This window comes from Bos mutus, chromosome X (assembly GCF_027580195.1).
Source record: "Bos mutus isolate GX-2022 chromosome X, NWIPB_WYAK_1.1, whole genome shotgun sequence".
Taxonomy (NCBI): Eukaryota; Metazoa; Chordata; class Mammalia; order Artiodactyla; family Bovidae; genus Bos; species Bos mutus.
The window spans coordinates 1009288-1021265 of record NC_091646.1 but is presented as its reverse complement, the minus strand read 5'-3'; the positions used below and the strand labels follow the sequence as shown (position 1 = coordinate 1021265).

Below are 11978 nucleotides of genomic sequence, written 5' to 3'. Positions count from 1 at the left end.
GCTGCTGCTCCTAAGTCACTTCAGTCGTGACCGACTCTGTGTGACCCCATAGACGGCAGCCCACCAGGCTCCCCCGTCCCTGGGATTCTCCAGGCAAGAACACTGGAGTGGGTTGCCATTTCCTTCCCCAGTGCATGAAAGTGAAAAGTGAAAGGGAAGTCGCTCAGTCGTGTCCGACTCTTCGCGACCCCATGGAGGGCAGCCCAGCTCAGGCACCCCTCTAAATACCGCTCATGCCTTTTCCCACTTTTAAGATCTTTGCCCCGCCTCCTCACGCTCCCTTCATTCCCGAACTCTGAGCGCAGGCGCCCCACCCCTCTTCTTTCCCTAGACCTCGCACGCGCGAGGTGGGTGGTGATACTGTAACAAGGCATCACTGCGCCCACGTTAGCTGCAGAAGCTGCTACATTCTTATGCCTTAGCCTCTTCTCCCTGCACGTCCCTAAAGTCAGGTTTCCCCCTCTGGGCCTTTGCGCCAGTAGCCTGCCCTACTCCCCCGTTAAGATCCTTGTCATCTCCGCCTCTTTCTTCGCGCCTCCGTTTTTAGGCTTAGAGGGGCGGAGTTGGGATGGCTGTACCACCGTTGCCGAGGCGACAGCTTGGTTACTTCCGTTGGTATCAATGCTTCCGGGTTGGCGTTGCAGTGGCGCTTCCGACTGTGGGAGCCTCGGCTTCCCAGTCGTCCGATGAGCCCGAGCAGGTGAGGGGGAGCTCCTGCACTTCCAGGCCGGGGAGCGGGGCTGGGCCGCGCCAGGCCGCGCGGGGCCGGGCTGGCCTGGTTCCCGACCTGGGAGGGGCTTAACGGTCCTTTGATCTCTCTCTCCCCTCAGCTGAGTCCCTTCCCTGTTTTTCACTCTTCTGGCATCGGTGGTTTTACTTCTTCGATTGAACCCTGCTTCCTCGACCCCCCAGGGAGGCCGCCTCATTAAGGCGCCTCCCTTCTCTCCACGAACTCGCTCTGACAGCTGAGGAACTGGCAAGATCCTGCTACCCAGAGGGTGAATGGGTATCTTTCCCGGAATAATCCTAATTTTTCTAAGGGTGAAGTTTGCAACGGCGGCCGTGATTGTAAGCGGAGTAAGCAAACACCTCCATTGTACTAGTGTGAGGGATGCTTTTGAAAGGTGCTCCCTTTCAATTTCTACCCCCTGTCACTCCTTGAGATCAAGGCATTGAAGGCATCTATTAAAATGCAGTTCAGCTAACTGATTGGGATGTCAGCCATTATGAATATGAATTAGCTTCTCAGATAAGGTAAAAGCAGGGACATTTGTAGTTCTCTGTCAGTGTTTCCTTGTTGTTGTCTTTTTTTTTCAGACCAGGGGTGCTTCAAGTCATCATCAACTCTTCCCTCACCTTCATTCCCTACATCATCAAGTTCCTTTGTGTCTCCATTTTAGAAGTTTATCTCCAATCTTGCTGCCAACAAACATCTTGTCTGCTTTACTTCACACCATCCTAAGCTAGTTTCCTTGCCTCTCCTGTTTGTAATCCATTGCTTGCTGCAACCCTAGTAGGCTAACTAAAATGTGGTAGATTTCATCAGGTCACTAGTCTATTCAAAAATTTACAGTATCCCTTCCACCCTGCCACACTCACTTTGATTTCATGCCTTTCAACTGAATCTGTTCCTTATCATACTGTTTGTCTGATATTGTTTCAATATAAACAATATGTAAACAACATATTGTTTCAATATAAAATAATTCTCTGTTCCAGTTAGGTTGCGTTCTTTCTTCTGAGAACAAACCATACTGATGCTTGCCTCCACATCCTGTGTTTTTCCCCAAATTTGTGTCTCTACAGCCTGTTCTCCCCTTACTCTCTCCTTTACCTACACCTGTGAATATTCTACCTGCCCTCTATCAAGGCCCACTTTAAGTTCTCTCATCTCCATAAGCTTTTTCGAATTATTTAAGCTCATGTGGATTGGTTCCTTTTCCATGCTTGTCCTGCTCTTATAGTTTGTGCTATATAGTTTAGCACTTATTTTTTTTCTCTGATGAACTACTTTGATTTCTTCCACCGGATTATAAGCTCTTGAAAGGCAAGTACTGTATTTCATACAACTTTTATCCCCACACCCATCTCCTTAATTATCCAGGAAACATAAATATTGTTATGGTGTTAGAACATGTTATGTGGTTTTCTTTTAAACATGGCATTTGTACCTGTAGCACATTGGGCATTTAGTATGCCTTCAATAACCATTTGCTTGAGTCTCTATTTTATCTTCTGAATCTGAGAATATCTAATGCCTACTCTTTCTTAAAGGGGAAACCAAGAAAAGCGCCTGGATTTTTCTGACCAGAGCTTTGCAGTAGTATGACAGGATTATGTAACTTGTGTTCTAGGACATTCTTCTCTTTAGGCTATCAAATTTTCCTTAGTCAGATTTCAGAATATATGTCTGCATTTTGAAGGCATTTTTCATTGGCTTCTTTACACAATGAAAATACTTAAGGTACTGTATTTCTATTTTAACTCAGATGTGGCTTCTTTTACACATATCTGGGGATAGACCCCACAAATCAAAATCCTTTGGAAAGTATTTTACACAAATAATTTTCTGCAACAAAACCTAGGGAGAGAGTCTCTGAGGATCAGCAAAGTGTCATGTACAGAGTGTGTAGTATTGGTCGGGTCCAGCAAGTTATCTTTCTGATTTCCCCTGTAACCTTTTACATACAGGCTGTATATGTTTATAAAGGACATCACGGTGGAACCAACCAAGTATTTAATGGATGTGTACCCAATTCTGTGTAAGCTATTTTAGGGGTTATAAAAAGTACCGTGAGACCAGGTGCCAGCCTTCAGGGATCTTACCTAGTTAAGAGAGAAAATAACACGGGGCAACCAGAATATAAAACCTCATCCTAGTCATTATTTGTATGCCTGAGATTTAAGATATAGAGGAGATAAATGAAGGCTCAAAAGAGCATTACACAGCTGTGGAATAGGTATGACATAACATGCATGCATGTATACAGCCTTATGTAAAAGACTTGGAGATTATAGCTGACATTTTAATGATTCAGTAGTGTGATATGACTCCCATAAAAGCGACTGCAATTTTCAGCTATAGTAATTGAAGTGTAATATGGAGAACAACAAAAATTATTGGTAGATATTTAGCCTAAAAAATAAGTTGTAGGAGAAAATGGTAGCTGTCTTTAACTGTTTGAAGGAGTCCCCTAGGAGAAAAGAATAAATTGTTCATACTGCGTCCAAAATACGAGTGAAAACTAGAGGAAGACAGACTTTTGGCTCAGTATGAGGAGGGAATGTCTAAAATCAGACTTAAAGATGATACAGGATTTCTTCGTAACAAGATTCTTTCCCTGCATTGGAGGGAAAGAAAGTTTACTATCAGATGGGAGTGGGAAGATGGCAGTGGTCCCAGACTTTCAGTCTTCATGGACCAGTAAAATTGAAATGAAGGTGTGGGGAGGCGGCACAAATTAGGGTAGCCAGTCTTATTTTGCCAAATAAGAACACTAAACAAAATCAACTACCAGCTACTACATTTCATGTAAGAAAGGTGATTTTTGAAAAATGCTCCAGGAGTAGGAAGAACATGATCTTCTAATAGTCCTTTAAATGAGATACATTTAGCTGAAAAAAGGCACTTGGTGCCCTTATTTTCTTTATTTCAATTCAGAATTGTGAAAATTTCATTAAAGAACTACTGGGCTAACTGACCAGAGATTGTGACTGGCCTTTCTGCTCCCTGCTGTGGCTTTGCCCCCTGCCTTTAACTGCATTAGTATTATTCTCTGAACCCTGAGTACATCTTTATTAAAAGGCAGGTAGCAGGTAGTCAAGTCAGGCTTCTTCTATAATGAAGAGTTGAAAGAAGTGATAAAGAGAGAGCTTTCGAGAGAAGCATAGCTGCCTTTTGAAATGTTTGTTTTGGGAAATCTCTAAATTAGTGACTGGAAAGGGGATTCCCCCTCCCCTAAACTTAGAAAAGGGATGTGCTAGTTCCTTGCTTTTCCATGTCTACCCTTTCATTGTGTGTGTCATGTGTTGCTATTATTTGTAGTTTTAAAATATGGGCATAACTGAAAATGTTGATAAGGTAGTATTTAGTACTCAAGACTCTTCTTTCAAGCTGCAGCTGATATTATTATTCCTACTTATTCCTACTTTGCTTTTTCGAATTCTTTGAAACAGTTTTCCTCCAAAAGAGCTATGTATTGCCCACTCTATATGTCAGATGGACTGGCTGATCATATTATGCATGAAAGGAAGTTTCCATAATTATTTTTGTGGCCTCTTAAACATTTGTCTGCATGTTAGCTATCCTTTCTGGAAAGTTGTTTTTCTGTACTTAGTTGCAGAGGATTCCTTATGCAGAAATAAAGCAAAGCCTTGTCTCCTCTTAAAAAAAAGCAAAAAAGTGAAAAGCGAAGTCGCTTAGTCGTGTACGACTTTTTGCGACCCCATGGACTGTAGCCTGCCACGCTCCTCTGTCCATTGGATTTTCCAGGCAAGAGTACTGGAGTGGGTTGCCATTTCCTTCTCTTAAAAGAGACCGTCAATTCAGTGCTAATCCCAGATTGGGCAGTAGGGGAGGTGGGCAGTAAGTATTATCTGTTAAAATATATATATTTGAGTACTTAACTATTCAAAAAATGTAATAATGGTAACTAATAGTTGTTGAATTAGGTGCCAGGTACTTTTCTAAGAGGTTTATGTGTTTTATTTAATTTTCACAACAATCCTATGATATAGTACTTATTATTATCCCCATTTTACAATTCAGCAAACTCAGGCACACGTGGTTAAATAACTTGCCTGAGGTCACAGAATGAATAAGTGGTGGTGCGAGTATTTAAACCTAGGCAAGTCTAACTTCGAATCCTCATCCCTGGCCAAAGACCAGTAGAAGTTGCTTTTGAAATTCAATAGTAGGCAGACCTTGAAGATCTGAAAAAAGGAATATTTAAGAGAAATCTGAGAAGCCGTCCGAAGAAAATAGCTTCCAGCTGCACCAGAATTTAGTAGGCAAGGCCTAGAGCAGTAGGTCTTAAAGCTTGAAAGTATCAGCATTGTTTGTAAATTTTCACATTCTCAGGCCAGACCCAGACCACCAATCAAAAACTTGCAGAAGTAAATCCCAGCAATCTGTGTTTTAATCTGCCTTCTGGGTGATTCTGGTGCCCATTAAAATTTGAGAACCACTCTTGGAGAAGGCAGAGCTGTGGGGAAAATAAAACTCCAGAGAGAAATAGCTGGGAGTGGCAGGAAAAGAAAATAGGCTGAAAAGATTGAGGGTGACAGGTCTAATGGGGGCAGGAGGGGAGGGAGGTAAGGAGGACTGGGAGTAGAATACTTTGTTAAAGAACTCAAACATCAAAGAAAAACACTATTTGTATTTATGTGCTTTAAAAGGCGGAGAATGCAATGGCACCCCACTCCAGTACTCCTGCCTGGAAAATCCCATGGACGGAGGAGCCTGGTAGGCTGCAATCCATGGGGTCGCTGAGGGTCGGACATGACTGAGCGACTTCACTTTCACTTTTCACTTTCATGCATTGGAGAAGGAAATGGCAACCCACTCCAGTGTTCTTGCCTGGAGAACCTCAGGGACGGGGGAGCCTGGTGGGCTGCCGTCTGTGGGGTCACACAGAGTTGGACACGACTGAAGTGACTTAGCAGCTTAGCAGCAGCAGCTTTAAAAGGACAGGGACAAGGAGATTCACTAGATGGATATATGTTAAATGTCAGAGAGAAGAGGGACATCATCCATGTTGCTGTCATTCCTCAGAGAAACAAAGGAAGGTGAAAAGGTGCTTAACTTGGCCTGGGCCTAGTGGGAGGAGGTTTTGTGTAGCTGGAAAGTAGCTAGATGAAATAAAGTTTAGTGGAGAGATGAGAGGGCTAAGAATATGAAAGGGTAGTGATGCCAGTCTGTGCTTTGCACCTGAATCAAGCTAACAATACCATGAACTGCTTTTATGAGATGCCTCAGCCTATGTAATTTAAACTCCAGATTCCTTCACTTGTAATTGTCTAGTTGAATGTCTAAGTTGGGTGTGCTAGATGGACTGAAACCTCTTCTTTGGGTGGGATGGGGATAAAACACTAAAGAAACTAAAGAACGTGAAGTGCACAGGTTGACATTTGAGTGAATTGCACACTTACCCCTACAGAAAGGCAGTAAAGAACACATTTATGGTCATCTATCACATAAAACAGGAGCCTTCATTTTGTGTCATTCCACTTGGTAGGGTTTTTCTCTATGTCTGTTTTGTTTGCTCTAAGTTGTGATCATACACTGACAGGTGCTCCTCACTCTTGTGCCTTGTTCTGATTTGTGTTTATTTTTAGCACCAGAAAAGTGCCACTGTAAGCCATGAGATGTCTGGTCTGAATTGGAAACCCTTTGTATATGGCGGCCTTGCCTCTATTGTTGCTGAGTTTGGTAAGAATGTAGAAACCGACATATCTGCTCCTTTAGGGTATAGATACGGGTAATGTTATTTTTGGTAAAAAGTGGAGAAGAAGAAGCTTGCCTGTTTGTTTTAAAAACTTGTCTCATACATCAACATGGATCATCCAGAAACCAACACGACACTGTAATTATCCTTCAATTAAAAATAAGAAAAAAACTTGTCTCAATTCTATCAAGTAATATTTTCTGGGAAAGTACTACTACTGCAAGTGACGTTAAGAAAAGTCAAACTTAGGATGCTGTTTTGGTGGTTTAATGATTTAATTTGCTAGGCTTAAGAAGTGTGCATGAAAATATAGAGGAGTTCGGTAAGATAGCGGTTTCTGCTATATTCTTATACTAATGACCTTTCCTGTGTGCTAAGTTGTTCATAAATTTCTTAGTAAGTATTCAAACTCCTTGTTGTCAAACCTCTTTCCCATTTTGGAAGAAAATTGACCAACAAGATCAAACTAGATTCTTCTCTTTTTTATTTTAATTTTGAAGTACTTTTAGATTGTTTTTCATTTTCCAGATCCTCTTTCCTAAATTGTTTGTTGAGTGACCCTACTAGCTTTTCTTGACTTTCTTGTCATGAACTCTGGTGTTATGATATCGGGGTCATCAGTGACCAGAGTTGCATAATCACTTAATCACTGTGTTAGTTTTAGACCTTGAAATAGTCCTTGAAACATTTTGCCAATATAATGACTACTTTGTCTGTGTTGATATAATAAGAGAAAGAAGTTTGGTTAAAGAAATTTTCCTGCTAAACACTGTGCTGGTTAGTCCTGAATTACCCAAGGAACCAGATGAGTAGGCTATTTAGTCCCGTTTAGGACTTTACCCGGAGAAGGTAATGGCACCCCACTCCAGTACTCTGCCTGGAAAATCCCATGGATGGAGGAGCCTGGTGGGCTGCAGTCCATGGGGTCGCTGAGGGTCGGACACGACTGAGCGACTTCCCTTTCACTTTTCACTTTCATGCATTGGAGAAGGAAATGGCAACCCACTCCAGTGTTCTTGCCTGGAGAATCCCAGGGATGGGGGAGCCTGATGGGCTGCCGTCTATGGGGTCGCACAGAGTCGGACACAACTGAAGTGACTTAGCAGCAGCAGCAGCAGGACTTTACCATTATCTTTCATAATGCTAGAAAACTGTTTCTTATAAACAGATAAAAGAAAAACCCACAAAGCTTTGTAACAGTATTTAAGAGTATGTGGAGCAGCGATCCCATGCTTTCCTATCTTCTTTGCAAAAATTTGCGGAGATTTTATGAGGGGGAAGTAGGGAGACGAGGTGGGAGGTGGGGCAGAAGGAAGAGACAGATAATTGCCAGATTGTATGTTAAGATGAAATTAAAACAACATGTAAGTTATTTTGCATTTATAGTGTGTTAGGTCTATGCTAAAGCACTTTATTATATCACAGTTTCAGTTATACTGTGGGTCAAATCCTGCTGCCTAGATATAGTACGGGAGAAGGCAATGGCAACCCACTCCAGTACTCTTGCCTGGAAAATCCCATGGGCAGAGGAGCCTGGTGGGCTGCAGTCCATGGGGTAGCGAAGAGTCGGACATGACTGACCGACTTCACTTTCACTTTTCACTTTCATGGATTGGAGAAGGAAATGGCAACCCACTCCAGTGTTCTTGCCTGGAGAATCCCAGGGACGGGGGAGCCTGGTGGGCCGCCCTCTATGGGGTTGCACAGAGTCGGACACGACTGAAGCGACTTAGCAGTAGCAGCAGCAGATATAGTACATTTCACTTTATCATATACAGCCCTTGTCCTCTAATAGTAATATTTTAGTGAAGATCTAGCTGTTATAAAAAGGACTTTGCCTTATGTTTTAAAAATTACCATTGGCCCGAATCATCCAAAATTTAACTATGACTCTCTGGAAAAACTTATAAATGAGTGTGTTACTTCATAGGAACTTTCCCCGTGGACCTGACCAAAACACGACTTCAAGTTCAAGGCCAAAGTATTGATGTCCGCTTCAAAGAGATAAAATACCGAGGAATGTTTCATGCCTTGTTCCGAATCTATAAAGAAGAAGGTGTATTGGCTCTGTATTCAGGGTGAGAATGGATTCTTTTCTTACATCATGAATAGAAATAATTTTTTTGAGAAGCCATGTAGTTCAGCATTTGATAGTTTGTGCCCTTTATATTCACCATTTCAACTTGTAATTCAATATTTTTTTAACTTTTTGTTTTATATTGGAGTGTTGTGATAGTTTTAGGTGAACACTGAAGGGGCTCAGCCATACATAAACATGTATCCATGTGTCCCCAAACTCCCGTCACATCCATGCTGTCACAAAATGTAATTCAATATTGATGTGCCAATTTATATTTCACTTGCTTGTAAATCTTGAGCTTTGGATTTTGTGTTCATTTGGCTATAAGTGATACTTTTTAAAAACAGATATCTCAGTGTAGGCTTTCTCCTTTTTTCCTGAGAGTCATCCATAGCCACCATGACTAGCAGAGCACCAATTGACAGTATATATTTCTGTGATACTCTTCCTGAGTTGCCAAATCCTGACTTACATTTTTTTTCCTCTTTAAAGAAATACTATTCTGACAGTTTAAACATAACATGAAGAATAAGAGAGAGGGAGACCCATCATTTTTTTGGGGGGGAATCATCTTTTGATTATTCATAAATTGGTGGCTTATTGTCCACTGTGTTGTTTAATCTGCTGCCAATTTACTAGTTCACTTCTGCATCTAGGGTCCCAGTTCATTGCTCTGGGAATGGATATCAATTTTATTATTAACTTATGTTGGACTTAATTTCAAAGATAATTTACTTGGGGAAAAATCAAGAATTACATCCTGAAGCAAATGAGTCATGGATCATGTGTTTCACCTTGTTCTTTCATTGGCACAGATAATCACAAGATACTTTTTTCAGATAGCAAGCAATAAAGTCAGAAATATGCATGTTTTGTCATCATTTTAAAATCTTAACTGTTTGAACTGCTGCTGTCTTTCTATTTATAACTGCTGAAGTTTAATTCTGCAATATGGAAGAATCTCAAAGGAGGTATGAGTGAGAATGTCTCCAGTTAATAAGCAGAACTTAAATAGAATGAAATCTTGGCTCTGGTGTCTCCTGGATAAGATTAAAGTTGTATCTGCAACTGCTAGGAATTAAGGTGGATTTAAAAAAAAAAAAGCTATGAAGCAGTTAATAGTGTATACTTCTTCTGCATTACTGGATTCAATTTGCTAATATTTTGTTAAAGATTTTCGTATCCAAGTTCATGATAGATATTGGGTTGTAGTTTTCCTTTTCTGTACTGTTTTTTTCTGGTTTTGTTATCAGGGTAATACTAGCTACATAAAATAAGTTGAGAAGTGTTCCCTCTTCTGTTTTCTGGAAGAGATTGTGTAAGATTGATGTTAATTTATTAAATGTTTGGTTGAATTCCCTAGTGAAATTATCTGGGCCTAGAGATTTCCTTTTTGGAAACTTTTAAATTATAAATAAAAATGTTTTAGATGTTATGAGAGTATTTGGATTATCTATTTCATATTGATTGAATTTTGGTAGTTCGTGGTTCTCAAAGAATTAATCCATTTCTTCTAAGTTGTTGAATTTATAGCATAAGGTTGTTTATTGTTGTTGTTGAGTCGCTAAATCATGTCCAACTCTTTTGAAACCCCATGGACAATAGCCCTCTAGGCTCCTCTGTCCATGGGATTATCCAGGCAAGAATATTGGCCATTCCCTTCTCCCAAGGGACCTTCCCAACCCAGGGATCAAACCCGAGTCTCCTGCATTGCAGTGGATTCTTTACCACTGGGCCACCATTCCTCTAATGACTGCAGGGTTGTGGTGCTGTTCCCCATGTCATTCCTCATATTGGTGACTTACTGTTTTTCTCCTATTACTACCATAACCCTTAATAGAGGTTTATTAATTTTGTTGACTTTTTTCTGAATAACTTTCTGTTTCATTGATTTTTCTCTATTTTCCTGTTTTCAATTTTATTAATTTATGCCATTTATTATTTACTTCCTTCTGCTTGCTGTTCACTTTGCTCTTTTTTTTTCTTGTTTTGTGAGGGTAGGAACTTAGCTTATTGATTTTGAGACTCTCCCTCTTTTCTAATGTAAGCATTTTGTGCTATAAATTTCTCAGCACTGCTTTGACTGCATCCCACATATTTTAAAAGGTTGAAATTTCATTTTCATTCAATTTTATGTGTTTAAAAAATACACCAATGTCACCCAAGGATTGTTTAGAAGTACCATTTAATTTCCAAGTGTTTGTGGGTTTTCCTTACCCTACTGATTTCCAGTTTAATTCCATTATGGTGAGAGAACATACTGTATATAATATCAATTATTTTAAATTTTTTGAGGTTTGTTTTATGACCCAAATATGCTCTCTCGGTGCATGTTCCATGGATACTTGAAAACAATGCATATTTTGCTGTTTTTATGGAACGAGGCGGGTGATGGAAGTGAATAGGCAGTCTAGATATGTATAATCTGCAAGTATACAATAAAGATAACTTTTTTTTCTTTCTTTCTCTTTGGCAGAATTGCTCCTGCTTTACTAAGACAGGCATCATATGGCACCATTAAAATTGGCATTTACCAGAGCTTGAAGAGATTATTTGTAGAACGTTTAGAAGGTCAGTGTAGACTCCTCATTCTCTTTCGAGATAACACTCAAAGGGATTGTTAAAATTATGCTTAGTGAGAAGTGTTAATCATGGGGTGTCTGAGAATGGATAACAGTCATTGCAAGGTCAAAGTAAGCTTGTACTGATTTGAGATTAATCCCACTATAGGTTTGAGGGATCTGCTCTTCAAGTTTGTCCCTTTTCCTGTCAAACAAAAAAAGGCTTCTGGTCATCACAGAGGGAACATGGAACAAACTTGTTGAGAAAATTAATGCTGTCCTCATCTATAAGAGAACTTCAACTATAAGGAATCCTCTAGCTGTGGGTTTTGATAAGCTTTGGTTAGATAGAGTGGTTTTATATATACATAAAATATGGTCATCTTAACCCACATTCAGCATTACCATTGTCTATTTGCTGCTATAGCTTTTTCAGCTAAATACTGTACTAAAATGATTATTTTACTACAGGCCTGAGGCTGTTGCATAGTTGGGGACAGCTGGAGAGCTTTTCGGTTAGTAATGTCCTTTGAATTGCTTTATTTTCTAAATCAGCTTTTTCTGAAGCCTCTTCTTTGAGGATCCTGAAGTATTCTAGTCCTGAAATAATTTCCTCTCACATTTTCTTCACTGGGGTTTACCTAGTTTCTCTTCGTATGTTCTTCACGGTGAGAAGGCATGATGAAGATTGAATTTTAGAGTAATATGCTCTGTGGTTTCTTTGTTCTTTTTTCTAGCTGAGAGAATTTAGTTCCAAATGACTAGTTTTTCACATTTAACTACAGAAATCTTCTGTAAATAAATAGATGCTAGTAGCTATCAAGGTCAATTAAAATTAGTATTTAGGAATTTTTTTTCTATTAGACATAAGATTTTATTTTTTAATACTTG

The 11978-nt window shown here is 40.0% G+C and overlaps 1 protein-coding gene across 4 annotated transcripts in view; it reads left to right on the top strand.

Annotated features, from left to right (window-relative positions):
- Positions 1-624: 624 nt before the first annotated feature.
- SLC25A14 (solute carrier family 25 member 14) overlaps positions 625-11978 on the top strand; it is a 37860-nt gene continuing 26506 nt past the window's right edge. Inside the window, exons 1-5 of one of the 4 annotated variants that reach the window (XM_070365974.1) lie at positions 638-700; positions 831-1006; positions 6337-6430; positions 8377-8524; positions 11003-11097. In XM_070365974.1, coding sequence (XP_070222075.1) covers positions 6367-6430; positions 8377-8524; positions 11003-11097 — 307 coding nt within the window. In that variant the 5' untranslated portion in view covers positions 638-700; positions 831-1006; positions 6337-6366. Of the gene's footprint in view, positions 701-830; positions 1078-6336; positions 6431-8376; positions 8525-11002; positions 11098-11978 lie in introns of all 4 variants that reach the window. The other 3 variants (XM_005908297.3, XM_005908296.2, XM_005908298.3) reach the window with 3 other exon arrangements.